The 20,387-nt window shown below is 59.7% G+C and overlaps 1 protein-coding gene across 31 annotated transcripts in view; it reads right to left on the reverse strand.

Annotated features, from left to right (window-relative positions):
* The window catches only part of ABLIM2 (actin binding LIM protein family member 2), a 158,666-nt gene that overhangs the window by 43,105 nt on the left and 95,174 nt on the right, over positions 1-20,387 (reverse strand). For 11 of the 31 annotated variants that reach the window (XR_006265654.1, XR_006265652.1, XM_043447917.1 and 8 more), the window contains 6 exons: positions 13,332-13,478; positions 11,179-11,211; positions 9,438-9,558; positions 7,534-7,632; positions 1,621-1,722; positions 1,038-1,091 (listed from right to left, as the gene is read on the reverse strand). Coding sequence is in view for 29 of the 31 variants with exons in the window: in XM_043447917.1 (XP_043303852.1) it covers positions 1,038-1,091; positions 1,621-1,722; positions 7,534-7,632; positions 9,438-9,558; positions 11,179-11,211; positions 13,332-13,478 (556 nt within the window). In the remaining 2 variants the exon portion in view is untranslated. The remainder of the gene's footprint in view (positions 1-1,037; positions 1,092-1,620; positions 1,723-7,533; positions 7,633-9,437; positions 9,559-11,178; positions 11,212-13,331; positions 13,479-20,387) is intronic. The other 20 variants (XM_043447941.1, XM_043447936.1, XM_043447935.1 and 17 more) reach the window with 7 other exon arrangements.

The raw sequence follows: 20,387 nt of genomic DNA on the forward strand, positions 1-20,387 counted from the left end.
ACCACTGGACCGCCTGGGAAGTCCAGAATACACACTTCGACAGCTTTCACCCCACAGCATCCTTCCAGTTGTCAACAGGGGTCGTGGCCGTCTTGGGGATGCCTCTGGGCAAGAACTTTAAGTATGGGAGCTCCCCTTCCCATCTCTCTAGGGATTTAATAACAATCCCGCATCACCTGCACAGTCCTCGACAGTTTAGAATGTGATTTCACGTTCATTACCCCACCCGGGTCCTTCCAACCAGCCTGTCCAAAAGGCAGGATGGAGGATCGTCCCTGTTCTGCAGATGAGGAAGCAGAGGCTCAGGATGGCGAAGCAACACATCCCAAATCACCAGAAATTCTCTGACGAAACAGAGGTGAGACCTGGAGCCTCCTGTCCCCTGAACATGTGACCCCTGCAGGCTCAGTGGAGTGGAGATGGCTGGCCACGTCTAGGAGGGAAACTGAAGGCGGAGGCTGGGCGGGGAGCGGTGAGAGACACCCTCGCCGGCAGACATCGCCGGCCCCTATTTGCTGAGGTTTGAAACCCCTTTAGCCAAAGGCCAAGTCGTTAATTCTACCATCAGAGATTCTCAAAACACAGGACTTACATTCTTACAGAGGGCTAAAGGACTGATTCTGGTCTGTGCTGTTTTCCAAAGACCAGGTTGGGTCACCCTGGGGTTCAAGCACCTCCGTCCCTCACCATCTGGGCTAAAGGCAGCCTGGCTGCTCCCCTCAAAGCAGTACCCCCAAAGCCACACACGGGGACAAGCTCGCCGTTACAAGCCCTCATCTGCAGCCCGGCCCACGAGTCAGCCCTGGGTTCACACACACAGAGAGGCGCTTACTTGGACACACTCTCCGCTGTAATTTATGAAGGGGCCTCCCGGGGTCCCGCCAGCAAACACCACGTACCTAATGTTCAGGCTGCAGCCCCCCGCGGTTACCCTCCCCATCATGTATCAAAGCAGAGCAAGTGTAAGCATTCAGAAGCAAAGGCACTGACAGGCATGCAGGGCAAACACAGCAGCAGAGGAATCCGACTGTATGTACCATGCTGCTTGTAGATGGGGGGTTTCCTATAGATGTTATCTTTGACGCCAGTGTCTGGGAAAGGAGAAAGAAAAAAAAAAAAGGAGAGAAACAGCAGGGTGAGCAAGCATACTGTGTGATGGTTTCCATTCTCCCGCCATCTGTCAGCAAGCAGTCCGTCACCCAGGGCCCCCAGCAAGGATCGGGGACCCCAGCGACCGGCGCCCAGGCCCCACACATCAGCTGCACTCAGCCCAGGTGCCACCCCCCGCTGTGAAGGGGGCAGAGGGAGAGAGTGGCTGGAGCGGGTGTCCAGTGACAACCGGGACCCGGCCGGCCCGTCTCCAGTCCACTCCCGGAAGGGCAGCCGCGCCTCCCCGGTGTTTGTGGGGCTTCGGGAGAGACTCAAACATGTGCCGGTCTGGGGACGTGAACACCACCCATTGGTGGATTTTTAAAGCATCTCAGAATTGGGGGGGTGGGGTGGGGGATGAAGAAGCCGGGGGAACATGCGACTCCCAAGAGGTAACGGCAGACGCCCGCCCCAACAGCTCAGGGGGCGGCCCGTCTGCCTGGTGAGTGGCCGTGCGTCCTGGGCGCCTACCTGGGACGTGGAAATGGCGAGGAGCCTGCTGGTAGGTGGAGGGGGGAGGCTTGCTGTCTGAGAGCACAGAGAGGCTGGGAGTGCTCCGGCCACTTTCACTGCCTCCAGACGGAAGAGCGAAGACGGCAGACAGAGGCGGGAGGGGGAAGCAGAGGAGAGCATTTCAAGCGTGAGAGCTTCGGGAGCCCCTGTCTCCCCTGCCTCGTGGGGCCTCTGCCCAGGGGAGGGAGTGTGACCCCCCCCCACCGACACCTCCAGATGGGGCCCCACGACTCGTTAATCCAACCTCGAGGGACCGCCTTCCGTGGCCCCAGGGTAGGGGAGCAGGAGCGCCCAGGGGAGGGCCCAGCCTGCTTCCAAGTTCCCGGGACGGCTGGCCGGGCCATCGACAGTGCCCCCCTTTCCTTGGGAGGGGGCGTCACGGCCAGGCTGCTGCCCGAATCTAGAAAATCACAGATTCACCAAGACTCAGTGCCCCCAGCTCTTCCTAAGTATCCTTGTGTAAAAAGACGCTGATTTCTTGGAGGATTCACAAATCATCCATTCACAACAGGGGACTGAAGTGCCAGAATTCATCAACATCTGTCTTTTAAAAGCCACTGAGGACAATTTTATCAGCTACAGGAGAAAAAGAGGCAACTGGCGTTCATCAGCTGCCGTGTTCCCAAGTAAAGCCGTTTTTTTTTTTTTTTTTTTTTTGCCAAACTGAACGGAAAGAGCCCTCTGATTTTGGCTCTGACTTTTACCCCACCTGGACCTGTCAGTTCAGTTTTTGCGGACCAGGTTGGATTATCAAGTCACAGATTCTAGACAGCTGTGGTCACCCGGTGACCCTCCCCTCCCCGCCCCACACCTGCTGAAGGGATGGGGTGGTACACAGGGTGGCATCGGCACTGAACGGGGCACAAGAGGTGTACGGCTCGTTTCAGCAAGACACACAGACGCACCACTCATTCCCCGCCCTTCAGCTCAGGACACGTTCCGCGACAGCTTGGTGAAAGGAAAGGGACACCCTGACGAAAATACCCTGGACTGGCATTCGAAGGACCCCAGGGTGACATGTGATGAGGCAGGGCGGGCCGACCTGGACGTGGGCTAACGGGGTGGGGCGGTAGATGGGCTTGAGGGGTGCTCTTGCCCTGGGGTGGTGTGTGGGGGTCCTCAGGGGGCCCAAGGGGCAGGGTGGGTGCAGCAGACCACAGCCAGCTCCCCAGACTGACTGCAGCTTCCATCAGCTTCCCGCCAGGGCACCAGTTTCACCTGTCAGCGCGGACGGAACGTCGGGTAGAGGACTGTCCCGGACCCAGGGAGGGGGCGTGAAGCCCTCTTTTCCCTTAGCACCGCCCTCCAGCATAGCTCAGAGTCTTCTGGAGCCTCAGGCTGGGCTGCGCTTCCCCGTGGGTAGACCACGCCCACGGGCGAGTGTAGGAAACCACAGGCCCCCCTGCTGGCCGTGACTCATCACCCCCAGGGCGCAGAACATTCGGAAGCCGGGGCTTCACACTCATCTGCTCGGACCCCGGAGCAGCTGAGGACGGCCTGACTTGGGGCGCTGTGGCCCGTTTCTCTCTGCTTCCCCCCAGGTGGGGCAGACTCCAGCATGTCATGGGACCCCGTCCTCCCCAGTCTTCAGGGCCACCGTGCGGCATCCGACTTCACAAGCAAGACTCCTGTATTGTATATGTGTATACACATGTATATGTGCATGTGTGTGCATGTGTGTGCGTGTGCATGTGTGTGTGTGCATGAGCATGTGTGTCTGAGGAGGACTATGGCTTTCACCGGGGTCAGGGGGCAGGTCACACCCACCTCACACCTGCCATCTTCACCGGTCACCAGACTCTAAGACTAGGACCTCATCCAATCTGTCTCTGCTCACCACCCCCCCTCCCACCCGGGGGACCCCCTTTCCAATCCTCCCCGCTTGTCCAGACTCTGCCTGGGTCAAGGCTCAGGTGCAAACCCTTCCCAGAGGACACAGCCCAGCTGGCCATTCCCTTCTCTGGACACACGCCCACCTGCCAGTCACTGTGTCGCTATCCACGGTAAAGTGCACACTCGCATCGACCCCACGTGGGGCCTCCAAGACCACTTTCCCCATGGCCACCTTCTGCAGGGCCTGGGGTTCTGGCGAGACCGAGCCCTGGGCGCCGTGCCCGTGGATCCTGGTGGCCAAAACCCCCACCACCGACATCACCAGGGATGGGAGAATCCAGAAGCAAGCCCAGCCGTGCAGCGACGCTGAAAAGGCAGACAGTCCCTTGTGCCCAGATGCGTGGCTTCTCCTGGAGGCGGGTCAGGATGCAGGTCGCTTCTGACCTCTGCTATGGACGGTCCTCAGCACCCTCAGGGAGCCGTGAGGACCTTGGGAAGGGGCCATCGCGGAGCCCGGGAAGCCCCGGCCCGTGAACGGCTGTCTCCCCTGCCCGCTGGAGTCACTGCTTTGCTGTGGAGGAGTTTAGGGTGACACGGAGGTTTCCTGTGATCCCCACGCGGTTCCACCTTACATGCAGCCGGCGTGTCGCCACCCTGGTGTTGTCCAAATGCCTTGCTTCACTTGGATTTCACCGGTTTTCCCCTCGAGTCCCTTGGGTACCCCGGGACCCGTCCAGGGCACCAGGCGACACGGTCCTCACATCCCCCAGGCCCCCCAGGGCTGTGACCGCTTCTCACTCTCGGGCACCTCACGACCCTGGCGGTTTTGAGAAGCGCCGCGCGGGCGTCTGGCAGACTGCCCCTCAGGGAGGATTTGCTGGGTGTCTTCTCGTGACCAGACGGGGCCACAGGTCTGGGGGGAAGAGCCTGGAGGGGAGGTGCCCTCCCCCATTGCCATCCACATGACCTGGCGCTGCGATTGACCTTGACCCCGTGCCCGAGGTCGCGCTGGCCCAGGATTCTCCACGTCCGGCTCCTCTTCCCCCAACTCTGCACTCTTTGCGGGGAAGCTGCCAGGCACAGCCTCCACCTGACAGTGGGGAGGGGAGAGGTTCCCCGTGAATCACTGGGGTCTCTTCTGCTGGGAGTCGGTCTCTTCTCCCCACTGGTTTATTATTCGGTCATGCCTTTCCATGGGTGTGGACGCGTGGACATTGTACTTTGCTTTCCGATCCAGCTGCAATGCCCTTCATTTTGCTGCTCAGCAGTCCACACTCAGCCCTCGGGAGCACCCCCACTTGGCTCTGTGATCTTCTCAAGGTGACCAGAGGCGAGGCCAGCCCCCAGCCCCCTGTGGGGCTCCCATGGGACACCCCGATGCAGGCGGGTTCCACCTGCCCAGCCTGCTGCCTCAGGCCACCTGGGCTCACCACAGCCACCAGGCAGGCGGCTCCAGAAGCAGGTGAGATGAGGAGGTGCCAACAGGCGCAGCCATCGGGTGGTCAAGGGGGCTCCGACCAGAGGCTCCACCTCTGCAGCACCCCTCTCCCCCTCACACTGAGGTGGGGGGCTCACGGGTCACCTCCCCCTACTGCCCAGCAGCATGGTTCTGCCAGCATCACCTCTCCTGCACTCACCTGCTCCATATCAGGAGAGAGGTCAGGCTTAAACCTCACACTGTCCTGGGAGACACATCAGGGACTGAAATTCATACTAAAGTGTAAATGGCTGCCACGGGCACCTACACTGCACACAGGTCTTGGCAGCAGGGTGGCCCCAGGAGCCAGGATATGGTGGGAAGGTGTGTCTGGGAATGGAGGGGTGAGGTGGGGACAGAGGAGCATGTGGCCAGGTCAGGGCGAGCACTGGTCCCTCCTGGGAGAGCCCTCCACCCGTAGCATCGTCCGGAGGGAAAATCTCCAGCTGGGCAGCCAAGAAAGCTGAGCTGCTGGGAGGAGTGGCCAGAGAAGGCTTTCCTGGCGTGCGGGTGGACACCAGGCCCCATGACCAGCCGAGAGGAAGGCAGGTGGCCCTTGGCACAGCTGGCCACAGAGCGCCCACGAGCTGCGATGCACCAGAGCCCGTGGGCCTTGGGGAGAGGGAGCGGTTCCACAGCCTGCAGGTGGACGCACCTGGTGAGCGAGGGCCCGCCCTTGGGTCCAGCCCAGCGAGCTGTCCCTGCGCCTCCGTCTCCCCAGGGGAGAGTCCGGGAAGGGAGCTGGGGCTCCTGAGGTCATGGGCGGCCCTGGAGGTTGGCAGCAGGCAGAACTGGGGGTGCCAGGCACCCCCCACATCCTCCATGAGAGAGGAGGGTGGGGGCTCTGCCCGATTCCTGGACAAAGAGAACTGGGGAAAGAGCAGGCAGAAGGGAAGCAGGGTGGCCCACTGTGGAGCCAGCCCTCCTGGAGCAGACCGCAGGGCACCGTGCCCCCCTCCCTGACCTCAGGGACGCCCTTGGAGGGGCTGTGGCACAGTCTCTGAGCCGCGTTTGGGTGGGGAGCGGAAGGGCAGTCACCGGGGCTGCCTGGACGGATGTGGACAAAGCCATTTCCTGGGCAGTCAGCCCAGCTCCCAGGGTGGGGCAGCTTGCCCGGCCTTGCCTCTGGGCCGTACCTCTGCCAGGGACCCCAAAGCAGGGCCACGTCGGGCAGAGGAAAGCCGTGTGCTCAGCTTTCTGACCTTCGAGACAAGAATGGGCGCCTGCTTGTGTGACCTGAGGGGACGTGTCTAAATGTCAAGCTCCCTCTGATTTGCACTGAGTCTTCTGTCTGCCTCTGGGTGAGGCCACACCCATCACATGACACCCTTGTCTACACGGATGCACGCGAGCCACGCTGCTCTCCTGCTCACAAGATCTGGGGGCTTTGCTCCTTCTCAGAAAAGCCAGGACATCCAAAAAAAAGTCCTTGAGCTGCGGGGCCAGGTCCACAGAGAGGAGCAGAAGGCACCCCACTGACCAGGGGGCTCTCTTCTCCGTTAGACTAATAGGGTCACTCAGATGGGTGATGACGATGCACATGAGAACCGTCCAAGTTCCAAGGAGCCGGGATGGGTGACCATCAGTGATGCATTAATCCCGCTGGGTTGGCCTCTCCCCGTCTCTCGGGGTCAGAAGTTTTTCCTGAAACATTCTGCACTCAGCAGCGGTGAGGAACAGGGACCCTAACTCACTCCGGGGGAATCAACAGACCACTGCTGCTCCTCTTGTGCTTTGGGAGTCTTTCCAGGGTGTATCAGTCAGCTAGGGCTGTGTAACAAAGCACCTCGGTTGCCTGGCTTGCAAAGCAGACATTCGTTTCTCTCAGGAACGGAGGCCGGGAGTCCCAGATCAAGGTCTGGCAGGGCTGGGTCTCAGGTGCAGCCTCTCTCATTGGCAGAAGACACTGCTCTGGCCTCCCATGGCCTTTCCTCTGAGCACACACAGACAGACTGTCTGTTCCTCCTCCAAAAAGGCCACCCACCCCATTGGATTAGGGCCCCACCTTTATGACTTCACCCTAATAACCTTCTAAAGACACTTTCTCCAAACGCAGGCTCACGGGGGCTTAGGATGTCAACAAATGAATCTGAGGGCACGAGTCAGTCCATAACACAGGAACTGGCCCTTTTCCTGGACTGATTCACACACAAGTGCCCAGGCAGGGGTGGGGCAGACGGGCAGGTCTGTGCCCTGTGAGGAGCTGCAGCCACGGCGGGGTGCCCGGCCACCATGAACTGAAGCCGTGGACATTTCCCGATAACTGTGGCGAGCAGTCCCCCACGCCCGCCGAGCCGAGAGGGAAATAACACGGGATGACTTAGGTAGAGGCTCCGGAGCCAGCCCAAGGTGGGTGCTGGGTAGGTCCTAGAACCCTCCCCCCGCCTCGCCACTCGTGTTTCTGAACGACAAGCTGCCTCCTGGGAACACGGACACACCGACACAGCTGGACACACATGACACAGTGGGGAGCACGGGCGTGAGACGGGGGCTCGGGGAAGCCATGCGGCAGCGGACACAGGACAGCGAGACACGGACGCTCTGCGGGCGGCGCGCCTTACCTCGGAAGTACGGGATGTAATGATGTCTGAACACGGAAGAAGGGCTTGGGTGTTGGGACAGGGACAGGCAGCTACTGGTACCGACGCTCGCAGTACCAGCTGCGGGCGACAGAGAGCAAGTCAGAGTCAGCCCGCCCGGCCACATGGCCGCAGAAGAGCCCCAGGCCCCGCTCTGCCGTCTCGACCCAAGAACACACACCTTTCTGAGGCCCCTCGAGGGGGTGGGCTGCCCAGCATGCTCAGGGCGCCTCTGCTCCGGGCTCGGAGGGCGGAAGGCCTGCCCGCTGGGGTCGGGGTGCCCAGGCCCGCCGCAGGCCTGCTGGGTGGGAGCGGCGGGCCCCCGGGTCCTGCCCACTGCCCCAGGAAGGGGCTTTCTTGGGATCTGGGACCCGGGCGGAGGGCAGTTAGCCGGACCGGGGAGGGGTCGGTCACCGGACAGGCACCAGGCCTCACCCAGGAGAGGGTCAGGCCTTGACCCTGGGGTGGCCATCCGGCCAAGCACCAGCTGGCCAGCCCAGGTGACCCAAATACAGCGGTCAGGGGTCCACAGAGAGGTCCTCAGAGAGGCTGACGGCCCTTCTCCCTGACCTACCCACCTGCCTGGTCACTCATTCCCTTACTCACTCATTCACTCATCTATTCACTCATTCACCCATTCATTCATTCACTCACCCACTCATTCATCACTCACCCACTCATTCATTCACTCACCCACTCACTTACCTATTCATTTATTCACCCACTCATTTATTCACTCACTCACTTATTCATTCACTCACTCATCTATTCATTCACCCACTCATTCTTTCATTCATCCACTCATTCATTCACTGAGTCAGTCATCACTCATTCACTCATCCACTCATTCATTCACTCACTCATCTATTCATTCACTCACTCATCTATTCATTCATCCACCCACTCTTTCATTCACTCACCTACTCATTTATTCATTCACTGAGTCAGTCACTCATCATTCATTCTCTCACTCATTCATTTATTCACTCACCCACTCATTCATTCACTCACTCACTCATACATTCATTCATTCACCCACTCTTTCACGCATTCACTTACTCATTCATTCACTGAGTCAGTCACTCATCACTCACTCACTCGCCGACTTTCCAAACTTCTATTGAGCAAGATGTACCAGGCACATGGCAGGGAGGTAATGAAAATAACTTTGCCAATGAATGGAGCTTTGACTTTTCCACAAGGACCACAAAACTCGAGAGCTGAGTTCATGAAGGTGAGAAAGGAGCCATGCAGCAGCTGGCCGGGGAGGAGATGCTTGGAAAAGTCCCTCAGGAAAGCAGCCTCTGAGTGGAGTCCCTGTGACTCTGACACAATGAGGCAGCTCAGAGTTTTAAATGGGAAGGGGAAGCAATACGCAGCTGGGTGCCAGGCAGGGGGTGAGGCCGGGGCAGGGGAGAGAGGGCCCTCCTCAGGCTTCTCCCCACGGCTGTCTTTGGGGCCACTGACCCAGATACAGAGGAGCGGCAACACGTATGCTGAGGCCAGTTTCTGCCCGTTGATTTTGCGTTCGCAGCGCAAACCTCCCTAGGACTCCGTGAGCTCGGAACTCGGTGACTCCTGCAGTGGGTGTGGTTTCACCTTCCCGACACCAACAAGTGAGCTGGGTTCTATGTGCTCAGCACTGCCTCGGGTGTCTCCCAGGATGGCCCCTCTCACTGACCGGCTATCCCGCTGCCTCTGCACTTCACCTCCCCACCCAGACCGCAGAGGGCCTTTTGCTTCTGTCACTAAAAGCACAGCTCCCCATCTCCCCGTCCGTCCTTTCTCCAGCTGCGCAGAGTAACAGACAGACTCCTCAGAGGAAAAGCAACAAGAAGCACAGGCTCAGGGGGGTAAAAGAAGCTGTGAGGGGTGGGGGCAAGTACCTGGACGGCTATAGTGCTGGGGTGACCGCGAGGTCGGGGTGTATCGGCCGAGGCTGACCGACCCGGTGGAGCTGGGGCTGGAGGTCCTGCATTGCTTGTAGGAGCGGTCGTCCTGCTCCCCCTGGGAGGAAGACAGCCCAGTGAACGCTGAGCCGGGACCACCACCCATCCCGTCCCACCCTTCCGCCCTCCACGCGCCTGACCCCGGAGGCTGACTCAACGTGGCCCCGGGATGGAGTGCCCACACCTGCCAGGGCACCTCTGAAGAGCCAGGCGGGGAGCTGGCCTTGGTGCTGACACTCCCTTCAGCCTGAGCATCCTTTAGCACCTGGGTGGATGGTATCCATCCCTCCCACAGCACCTCCTTGTGGCTTGGCTCCAAGGGTGGGTAAAGGCACCTGGCTCCCCCCACTCCCCTCGGTCCCCCTCTTGTCCAATCCTTGGTCCCCAAGGGTCCTTGGGAGACACTTTGAGACCCACAGAGCTTCTGTAACCAGCTTCAACAGGGCCTCCCCAGGTGTGGGAGGTGAGAAGCCCCTGAACCCCAGGGCCCAGAAGCTCAGTTGAGTCAGATGCATAGTCATCGACAACACAGACTCCACTCAAGCAGGACGGGCCACCCTCTCGAGTGGTCAGAGCGGGTGGCGTGAGATGGCGTGGCACCGCAGGCTGGGGGCAGAGCAGACCACCGACCAGCCGCAACTCGGCACCCTGGCCGGAATCACGACGCGGCCCGGCCTCCTGCCGTGGGTGGACCCCGCTGCTCTGCCCACCAGGCCGGCATGGGGATGAGCACTGGGAGGGTCTGGGTCTGGCACTCACGGTTCCCATGCCCTTCCCAGCTTACCTCCTGCCTCCCAGGGCTCCTCTTCAGCCAAACCCGCCCGATCCACTGTCCCTAAATCTTGCCTGCGTACCCACCTCCACGCTCTGCTCAGGCCACCCTCACGCTGGGAGTGCACTTGTCAGGCGTCCCCCCCGCCCCCCGCTGTGCGTAACACTAACCTCCTGGCCTGGCCTGCCACTCCCCCCACCGCCCCAGTGATGGACACTGTCTCCTCTGGGGCTGCCACAGTCCGGCCATCTCATCTCCATCCCCGGGTATTCTCTGCACAGCCCCACTGGCCAGCTTATATTTTACAGGTGTCTCCTCATCTGCCCTGTCCCCGGGGCTCGCAACCACACGTGGGCATGGCCACTCGGTGCCAGCTGCCCACCCACAGGCATTTGTCACCTTCCTGAGCCCAGGATCTGATACCTATGGAGTCTGATTGGCAGCCATCTATGTCAAGGATCCATTTTGAGAAACAGACATACAGGGCGGGTTGCTAATTATAAACGCTATTTGATACAGAAACGCTTTCAGTACGTTCACCCTCAAGGCCCCAAGGATGTTCCCATAATCCCGCTCAGAGGCGGATGAGGTGGCCCCAGCTACCCCAGCCCCTGGACTTTTTTTCCCCTCTAAAGGAAGCCGTGGACCAGACCGCAGGACGCCTGTGTCCCAGATGTCCGCATCGCAGGGCTGGCAGACGCACGGGGAAGCATGCGAATGAGACACCATTATAAAAATAACCAGCGCCGAGGAGGGCACCCCAGCCTCAGAGGGCCATGGACTGACGCCAGGGCCAGATGCCACAGCCAAGGGCCTGGGGGGCCCTCCTGGGGAAGCCTCGGGCAGTTATCTTTATAATCTAGGCAGCGGAGTGATGAGCAGATGGGCGTGCTGGGGGGCGGTTACCTCGGGCGGCGTTGGCGAGAGCAGCTGGGGGGACTGTGGACACAACACAGGGGACCCCGTTAGGCCCGGCACCAGGCGGTCACGCGGGGAGGGGCCCAGACCCCGGCCCAGGTACCTCCACCCCAGGGACCCTCCTCCCAATGGGAAGGGACTCCTCCCTACAAGACCCCACATGGGTTCCAAAGCCTTCTCTTTGGAGACATTCAGTCAATGCCCCCCAGAGAAAGAGGCCCCCAGGACAGAGCTCTGTGCGGATCAGCGTGGACCTGCCTCCTCCTGGCTGTCCCACCCCACCCTGCCACCCTCCCGCAAAGCCCCGTTTCCAGTAGGAGGACTGTTGGTTCAGGGCATCAGGAGTCACCACCCCGTGAGCCCGCAGGTCTTCTTCAGAAAAGATAAAGGGGCCCGGAGAAAGGAAGGATGATTCGGAGTCTCAGGGTTTGGGGTGAGGACCACAGTGAGGGGCTGGGGGCCATCGGGGCCCCGGGGAGCGGTCACCAGCCAGGCAGCTCCCGTTAGAACAAGTGCACCGTCCACCATGTGTATATGGGTCGGTATTTGGGTCATCCACCATCTGTATACGGGCTCAGGGAAGCAGCAAGTAGCAGAAGGGGCTCTGGAAACTGAGCTTCCAGGCAGGAAAGCTCACCTGTCTCCCCCACACCTGAACAGGTAAGAAGATGCTGTGGAGAGTTTCCGAGGAGGAGCCCCGAATGGCTGGGGGCTCGCTCTTGTACCATCCCCGCCCTTAGAATGGGAAGGGGGAACTTGTACCCCAATCTGCCCATTTCACAGACGGGGACACTGAGGCTCAGAGAGGCTGGCAGAGCACTGTGCTTCCGGCCCACTCCTCTTCCCGCTGTGAGCTTTCCGCCCTGGGATGAGCGGCTATAAGGCTGCAGGTCTAGAGCAGCGGGAGAAGCTGTTCAGCCCTAGGCCGTGTCTGCCCAGCTCAATGCCCCAAGCCCCGTTCTGGGGCTTCCCGGGCCCCCCTTCATCATCAACTCACAGAAAGGCCCCTCAGAGGCCCCCTCCGAGCAGGCCCCCGGCTGGTGGGGCCTGCAGAGATGCAAGCCCTCAAGGTCCCCAGAGATGGAGAAGGGACGCGACCCAACACCTCGCTCTGCACCATGGTAGAAGCCGGCACGGAGGCGGCAGTGACCAGAGTTGGCCACCCGGGCCCACGCCCCAGCTCTGCCCTGTGAGCCCCACGGTCCTGGGGCTAGCACGTCCCCCCCAGTCTCCTCGTTTCATCCTCGTCCTGCGGGGAGGGGGCATTCCCAGAGCGCTGGGCCGTGGGAGGTGGGGAGTGCCAAGCCCGGTACCAGGGCAGAGTGAGAGCGGGTCTGTGCGTGCGTGGTGACTGTGACCGAGTGGCCACGGCAGGGGTGGCCCTGGCCAGCTGCTGCGGCGTGACCGGTGGGTGTACCCCGGAGGACCTCGCCCCGCCCTTGTATCCCACAGCAGCGCCTGCCAAGCTGAGCTTGCCCGCATGACCCCCATCGAACCTGGAGACCCCAGAGCCTTGACCACACCTCGGGGGACTCAGTTACGGCCAGGGCTGAGCTCTGCCCCCCAAGGGGCCGCCTGGGCCAGGCCACCACATGTGACCGGCCCGTGGACACGGCCAGCAACTGACAAAACACTCCTCGCCTCCAGCCCCGCCCCCAGGGTCACACCTGAGTCTCAAAAAGGAAAAGCCAAACCCAGCAGCAAGTTCCAGTTAAATGGAGAGGTGCCGCCGTGAGCAGGGAGGCCCCGAGAAGCGCATCGCCCGAGGGACAGAAGGGAGGAGTCATCTGCGGTCCAACCAGGGGTCAGACCAGCTCGAGGGGCTCACGGGGCGGGGAGGCACGTGAGCAGGGAGCGGGGCCAGAAGCAGGCTGGACAAAGGAACACGGTCCATTCCCCGGGGATGAGCATCAGCCCGACTGAGGACACGGAAGAGATGCTCGCTTTGCCCCTGTTGCTTTCCCGATCACCCTCGAGCTTCCTGCTCCCTGCCCCCCACTCCAAGGGGGCTCCCCGTCCAGACTCGTGAGGTGGTTTGAGGCCAGAGCACTCTGGGGACTCTCTGAAGAGGAGGCGCAGGTTGTCTGAGGGGGTAAGGGGGGCTGAGGCCGCCAAGGCGACCTGCTGCGCGGGCCCCATACCTCGCTGTAGCTCTGCCGGTCCCCCACCGAGTGGCTGATGTAAGGCGAGTAGGAGATCATGTCGGGGCGGTCGATGTTGTAGATGGCCTTGCTCTTAGGGAGAGCGGCCAGGTCTCTGTAGTCCAGGATCTCATCGCCCAGCTTGGCCTGAAAGAGGGACGGAAGGGGCCACGAGGGCTGGTCAGACCCACACCCAGGGGCCGTGTCGCCCGGCAGACGTGGGAGGAGGTGAGTCTGAGTGAAACGAGTGGATGGGCAAAGTCAGGGGGGTGGGGAAGCCTCCTGGTCCTACAGACAGTGAGAACTCCATCTGCAGTCTAAACACACACTCACTCAGTTATGCTTGCATACACACAGACACACATGCACAAACAAATACACATGTGAGGGCACAGAAAACACACATATACACACATACGTGCATGCATACAAACACACACTTGGATGCAAACACACACAGATATGCACATACACACATAATGTACGTGTAGGCACAGAAAACACATCACTCAGTCATGTCCAGCTCTTTGCAACCCCGTGGACTATACAGTCCATGGAATTCTCCAGGCCAGAATACTGGAGTGGGTAGCCTTTCCCTTCTCCAGGGGATCTTCCCGACCCAGGAATCGAACCGGGGTCTCCTTCATTGCAGGCGGATTCTTTACCAGCTGAGCTACCAGCGAACATGTACACATGCATACAAACACACACATGGACGCATACTCACAAACACCTGCACATAATAGACTTGCATGCATCCAAACACAACTACACATGTGCTCACACAAACTACACACATCCATAAAGGACATACACACGTGCATTTAAATACCTGCTCGATGTGTGCACACATGTATGTACAGATGCAAACACCCAGCACACGCATGCAGGCCAGCACACACAATACACGTGTGCACAGAGAATGTGCCTGCCTACAGCTATGGAGGGAGACCCTGACACACCCACAACTCCACCCACTCATACTCACCAGCACAACCTGGAGGCACCCACACGCTCGCGCACACACACTCGCACACACCCAAACCAGCACTCGTGAACACACCTCCATACCCAGCCACTCGTACACACGCCCAGGGCTTTGGAACACTCCCTACACACAGCCAACAGCCTGACATGAGACAGGGGACAGGCAGCTGGTGTGTGACCTCACGGAGGTCATCACAGAGGCCCTCACTCGTGGTGATGAGTGAGCATTGGAACCACCGCATCTGCTCAGGTGAGGTCCACCTGGCGGCCCGCTGTCCTGTAACTGGGCTCAGCCTCCCCGCACTGCCCGCCAGCCCCTCCTCCCAGCTCTGGGGGCTGCCTGGGGGCGCGTGACCAGACAGGCCCGGGAGCTGAGCACAAGACTTGGCTCTCACAGTAGGGCTGAGATCCACGCCCAAACCCCGGTCTCAGCCCCGGTGTTCCTGTGACACACCCCCCCAAGTGCGGACGGAACGTTTACAGCTTGCGATCCCCACAGAAGAAGGGACGTGCGGCCCCAGCCCACTCCCAGCACCGCCTGGTTCCCAGCGGAGTGGACGCCCAGGCTGCTGTCCCTCCTGGAGCAGACACTCCGGTCACCTCCTTTCCCCCGTGTCCCCTCTGAGGGTTAGTCTCAGCCTGGCCTTGCCAGTCGTGGGCAGAGCTGGCCAGTCGGGCTGCCCCCATTAGCTCAGCTTGACCCCCCAAACCTCTCGAGAACCCTCATCTCGACCTCAGCCTCCCTGGGGGACCCCCGGTCCAGCCAACACAGCCCCTGCCTGCCTCTCTGCACCCCCTCCCAGCCCCAGGCAGCTCTGGTCAAGGTCCTCACAGCCGGAGTCCAGATCTGACCTCTGCCTCTGGGTGTCGGGGGGCGGTGAGCGGGGAGGGGCGTCCTGCCAGCAATTCTTCAAACTCCAACAGCACCGTGAGCTCTGCGCTCCGCCCCAGACGGCAGTGGGCCAAGCCCACGAAGCTGGCCACACACAGGACCTCCACTTCACAGGGAAGCAGCAGAGCCCGGAGTCCCACCGCCGGGGAACAGAAGCAGGCTGTCTGCGTGCAGAGCCGGCTCTCCTCTCCGCCAGGGCCACGTCTCTCGAGCTCCAGCTGCCCCCCCTGCACCCTCCAGCTCACATCCTCTGGCAGCCCCCTCCAGGGGCAGGTGACACAGCCCTCACTGTGGTCTCCAGACTTGATGTTTGCAGCCGGATGTCTCTAGTCTGCCCGCGGTACACTGTCTCCTCTTCCTGCCCTCGGTGAGCCGGCTCAGCCCCCACGCTCCAGCTGTCCCGCTTCCTCCGAGGTCTGGCAGCTCTAGCCCACCTCCTCCAGGAAGCCTTCCCTGACCACCCAACTCCTAGGCTCCCGGGAGGCACTGGGTACCACGTGCCGTTTGTGACGTAGGCTGAGAGAGTGAACACCTGATGTCTCAGGCTCTGGCGATTCCCTTCGGAACCCTGGGCAGCACTCGGAAGACCTGAGTTCAAACCCTGAGTGTGCCATTTGTTGTGATGATGACCTCTGATCAGCGTTTTTGAGCTGCTCCTCTCTGTGTTCTGGGGAAGTTGGAACTCAGGCCCCTGGAGGTCTAGCCCTTGTGTATCTGCTCATCAGAGCCCCTCACCGCCCAGCCCAGGAAACTAGCCACACCCGACTCCTTACCGTTTCCCCATGTACAGAGCCTAAGGGCTCAGCACATGTAGATCCCGCCCTCCAAGAGGCCCTCCCCAGACCGCTCTGCCCGGCTCATCCTCTGGTCCTTCCAGAGTCAGCAGAGGCCTCCTCCTCCAGGAAGCCTTTCCGGCTTTCTCTCTGCCGTCTGGCTGGATGTTTTCCTCTTTTGAGTAAAGGTGCTGATCTTCGTTGGTGCATCAGTGTCCCCTCCCCGCAAGGCTAGGGGCTGTGGGTCCAGGACTCTGCTTCACCATGGAGCCCCTCCCCCCAACTCCACGATGGACATGACACGGTCCTCAGGGCAAGCAAGCCGCACTGAACTAAAATAGATCGTGCATTCGCCAAAGCCAGGCGGATTCTCTGGGCCTTGGTCTCCCCCTGAAAATGGGAATGCCACCTGGGCCTCGCCACCTGCTGGATTTCTGAACATCCACATGGCCTGACCTAAAGGGCGACGCTGCCATGGGGCTGGCGGAGGCTGTGCCCACCCACTCTGCCCCCTCTGCCCTGCTATGATCACAGCAATCAGCTGCCCGCTGGCTTGTTCTGCCCCAAACGTGCGGTCAGCGGGGCCCACCTTGCCCTGGGTCAGCCTCTGACTGCAGGGATCAGAGAGAAAGCCTGACAATGCCAACTACATCAACATGAGCCAGCTCAGACAGAGGCCCCCAACCCCCCAACCCCCAGCCAGGTGGCTAAGGGGCCATGCTCCTGGCTCCTCACATCCACACCACCCAGCAGGGCTCACAGATCCATTTCCTGGCACCCAGGTCCTGGGGGGGTCACTGTGACAACGGGCTATGCCCTCCCATTGGCGGAAGGCCACTGGGGTGTGTGCGTCTGCGAGTGTTTCCCCTCAGCTTTCTTCTCCCTACACTGTATCTAGCATGTGTGTGTGCTAAGTCCTGTCTTAACTCTCTGCGACCCTGTGGACTGTAGCCCACCAGGCTCCTCTGTCCATGGGATTCTCCAGGTGAGAATACTGGACTGGGTTGCCATGCCCTCCTCCAGGGGGATCTTCCTGATCCAGAGACTGAACCCACATCTCTTATATCTCCTGAATTGGCAGATGGATTCTTTACCACTAACGCCATGTGGGAAGCCCCTAGGATGTGACCGTATATGATGTTATAGCTGTAATATAATCCTACCGATAAAACAATCTAATGATACACTATGCCAACTCACTGCTTTATTGCCATGGTGAAGAAAGCTTATAAAACAATATAGCCCATGTGACTTCATTTTGTAAAAAAGAAAGAAAGAAAATACATGCACATGGAGAAAAAGAGACTGAAAGGGTGTACTTCAATATATTAACAATGGGCCACTCTGGCTGGGAGGATTATAAATGGTATTCATTTTTGTCTCTATACCAATCACTATTTTTTCCTAATAAATGTGGGTTACCTTTATAATAAAGAAAAAGGCAGTGAAAAGATTGCTTTTTAAAACCCCACAATTTATTGAGCTTCTCTGGTGGTTCAGATGGTAAAGAATCTGCCTGCAATGCAGGTGACCTGGGTTCAATCCCTGGGTTGGGAAGATCCCCTGGAGAAGGGAATGGCAACCCACTCCAGTATTCTGGCCTGGAGAATCCCCATGGACAGAGGAGCCTGGCGGGCTACAGTCCACGGGGTCGCAAAGAGTCGGACACGACTGAGCGGCTAACCCACACACTGTGCCCATGTTTTATCCTGTATATATGCTAAGATGAATGAGGCACGACCTTTGCCCGCCAGGCACTCACAGCCCAAGGGGAAGAGGTTAGCCACAGCACACGATGAATTCTGCCCCATTCCTGCACACGGGGGCCTCACGGGGGCAGCGATCTCTTCCTGAATGGGGGAAGGAGGAGGGCGGGGAGGCTGCGTTTGATGACAACCACACTACAGCAGGTGCTGCCGGATGGGGTGGTCAGCACCCTCTAAAGCTCACTGACCTGGCGCATGGACTGGGGCCCTGGTCCTGAGGTCCTGAGCGTGCCCAGCACGGAGCCAAGTCAGGCACACAGGAGGATGACAGCAGATACCAGCTGGAGCAGGAAGACAACAGGAGTGAGCCTGAGAAGGCGTGCCTGACCAGACTCCCGTCTCCTTGGTGAAGGAACCGCAGGGATGCACTGCTGACCAGAGCCGACACCAGCCCTGACTGGGAGGGACGGCAGCGGGGGTGGGGTGGGGGGGCCAGGCTGGGCGCCGGCCACGGCACTGCGAGTCCACGTGTTGGAAGCGGCCGTGTGTCCTTGGATGGCGGCTCCCTGACTCAGAGGCTGGGACACAGACCAGCTTCTGCCCCTCTCTGAGCTGCATCTGAGAAGTGGGATGCTGAGAGCTGGAGGAGGCAGCAGGTGTGGGCCTTGGTACCCAGTCCTCAAGGCATCTCAGCTGTGTCAGCTGAGAGCAGGTGTTTCAGACTCAGGAGTCTGGGTTACATGAATCCTCTTGAGGCCGTCTGTTTAAAACTGGTGCAGGGGTATTAGCCGAGCAAGAAGCCTATATCAGCTGGGACGGTGTGCCCAGGCAGAATCCACTTCGGCTGAAGGCACACCCAGCTGGTGGGGACCTTCTTGGCCCACCATCACCCTCGGCAAACTGCTGTTCCCCAAGGGTGGGGACATCAGGGGACCTGGCCTGGGGGACATGGCCATGGCTGTGCTGAAAACAGCCTGGTGAAGGAGGGACCCAGCAGGGCTGGCTTTCAGCCCTGAGCAACCGGCTTCCCTGAGCAGAACCCAAGCTTTGGGGTGAGAAGACCTGGTCTCAAAGCCAGCTCTACTGCTTACCACTGCAAGATCTCTATAAAGTAACAGGGACTTCGGAGACCAACGTCCTTGCTGGCTGCACTGCTGTATGGCCAGCACTGTACTTGAACCCCTTACAAACACCAACTTGTTCAAAACATGGATAACCAGTCCATCCTAAAGGGAATCAGTCCTGAATATTCATTAGAAGGACTGACGCTGAAGCTCCAGTGCTTTGGGCATCTGATGCAAAGAGCTGAGTCACTGGAAAAGACTCTGATGCTGGGAAAGACTGAAGGCAGGAGGAGAAGGGGGTGACAGAGGATGAGATGGCTGGATGGCCTCACCGACTCAATGGACGTGACTTTGAGTAAGCTCCGGGAGATAGTGCAGGACAGGGAAGCCTGGCGTGCTGCAGTCCACGAGGTCGCAAAGAGTCGGACACGACTGAGTGACTGAAGACAGCAAGGAGCAGTTACCAACAGCAGCTGCCATCTGCGGACAGGACCACACTCTGTGCCACAGACACGCTCTCATTCAAACAGTAACAGTCACTATTACTGGTCCTGATGATGATGGCATTTGGGGTGGATTGTGTCCTCCTCCTTTTTTCATTGAATCGCTAACCCCCAGCACTACAGAATCTGTATTTGGTGACAGTGCCCTTTAAAGGGGTGATTAAGGTGAACCAAGGTCAGCAGGGTGGGATGCTCTGAGCCAGCGCCCAGGGGTCCTCCTGTGACGAGGAGGTCAGGACACAGACGTGCACAGAGGGACAACCAGCTGGAGGACAGGCGGAGAAGACGGCCGTCCACACGCCCAGGAGACGGGCCTTGCAGGGAACCGACCCTCCCGACACCGTGACTCGGACTCCCAGGCTCCGGGACGGTGGGGAGGTACGTCTCTGTGGTTGAGGCCCCTGGTCTGGGCCCTCGGTATGGTGGCCCTGCAGACGATCACTGATGTCACAACAGTGACTCCAGTGAGCGCTTCCTGGGCCCCCGCTCTGGGCTCAGGGCTGTGCCCGGGGCCTCCCACTCAGGACCTCCGTGGCCCTGGGCAGCAGGTGTTGTGGGCCCCCAGGTATGGGTGAGCTCCCGGAGGCTCAGAGAGGCTAATGCCTTGCCTGAGGGCACACAGCTGGCCTGGTGACGTCAGGCTGTCTTTCTGAACCTCCGAGTCTGCAGCTGCCCAGGGTCATCTGGCCATTCGCCCTCCAGACTAGAACCCGGGTTCTTATCTTCCATCAGAATTAGGGCAGGAACTGCCCTGTGTCCAACCAGAGAGAGTTCTGGGGGCTAAAAAGAAGTGTCGAGAGGAGGGAACCCAATCTCCATTGTGTTAGAGAAAAACCAGACTCTGGCCGTGAGTTGGGGGGAGTGGGAGAGGAGACTCGTCCTGGCCAACCAGCCTGCAGAGGTGAAGCTGGGCCAAGACGCCCAGTCCAGGGCTCACCCCGCTTGCCCGCTCCCCCGCTGCGGCACAGGCTCTTTAGACTAGCAAACTAGCAAGTAATTATAACGGTCACCTTCCATTTCTAAAGCCACCACCCAGAGGTAACTGCTATCAACAATTAGTTAAAATGTTCTCAGTCACATTTAGACTTGTATGTACACGTACAGAGACACACACACCCACACGCAAAATAT

Source organism: Cervus canadensis, chromosome 26, assembly GCF_019320065.1.
Source record: "Cervus canadensis isolate Bull #8, Minnesota chromosome 26, ASM1932006v1, whole genome shotgun sequence".
NCBI lineage: Eukaryota > Metazoa > Chordata > Mammalia > Artiodactyla > Cervidae > Cervus > Cervus canadensis.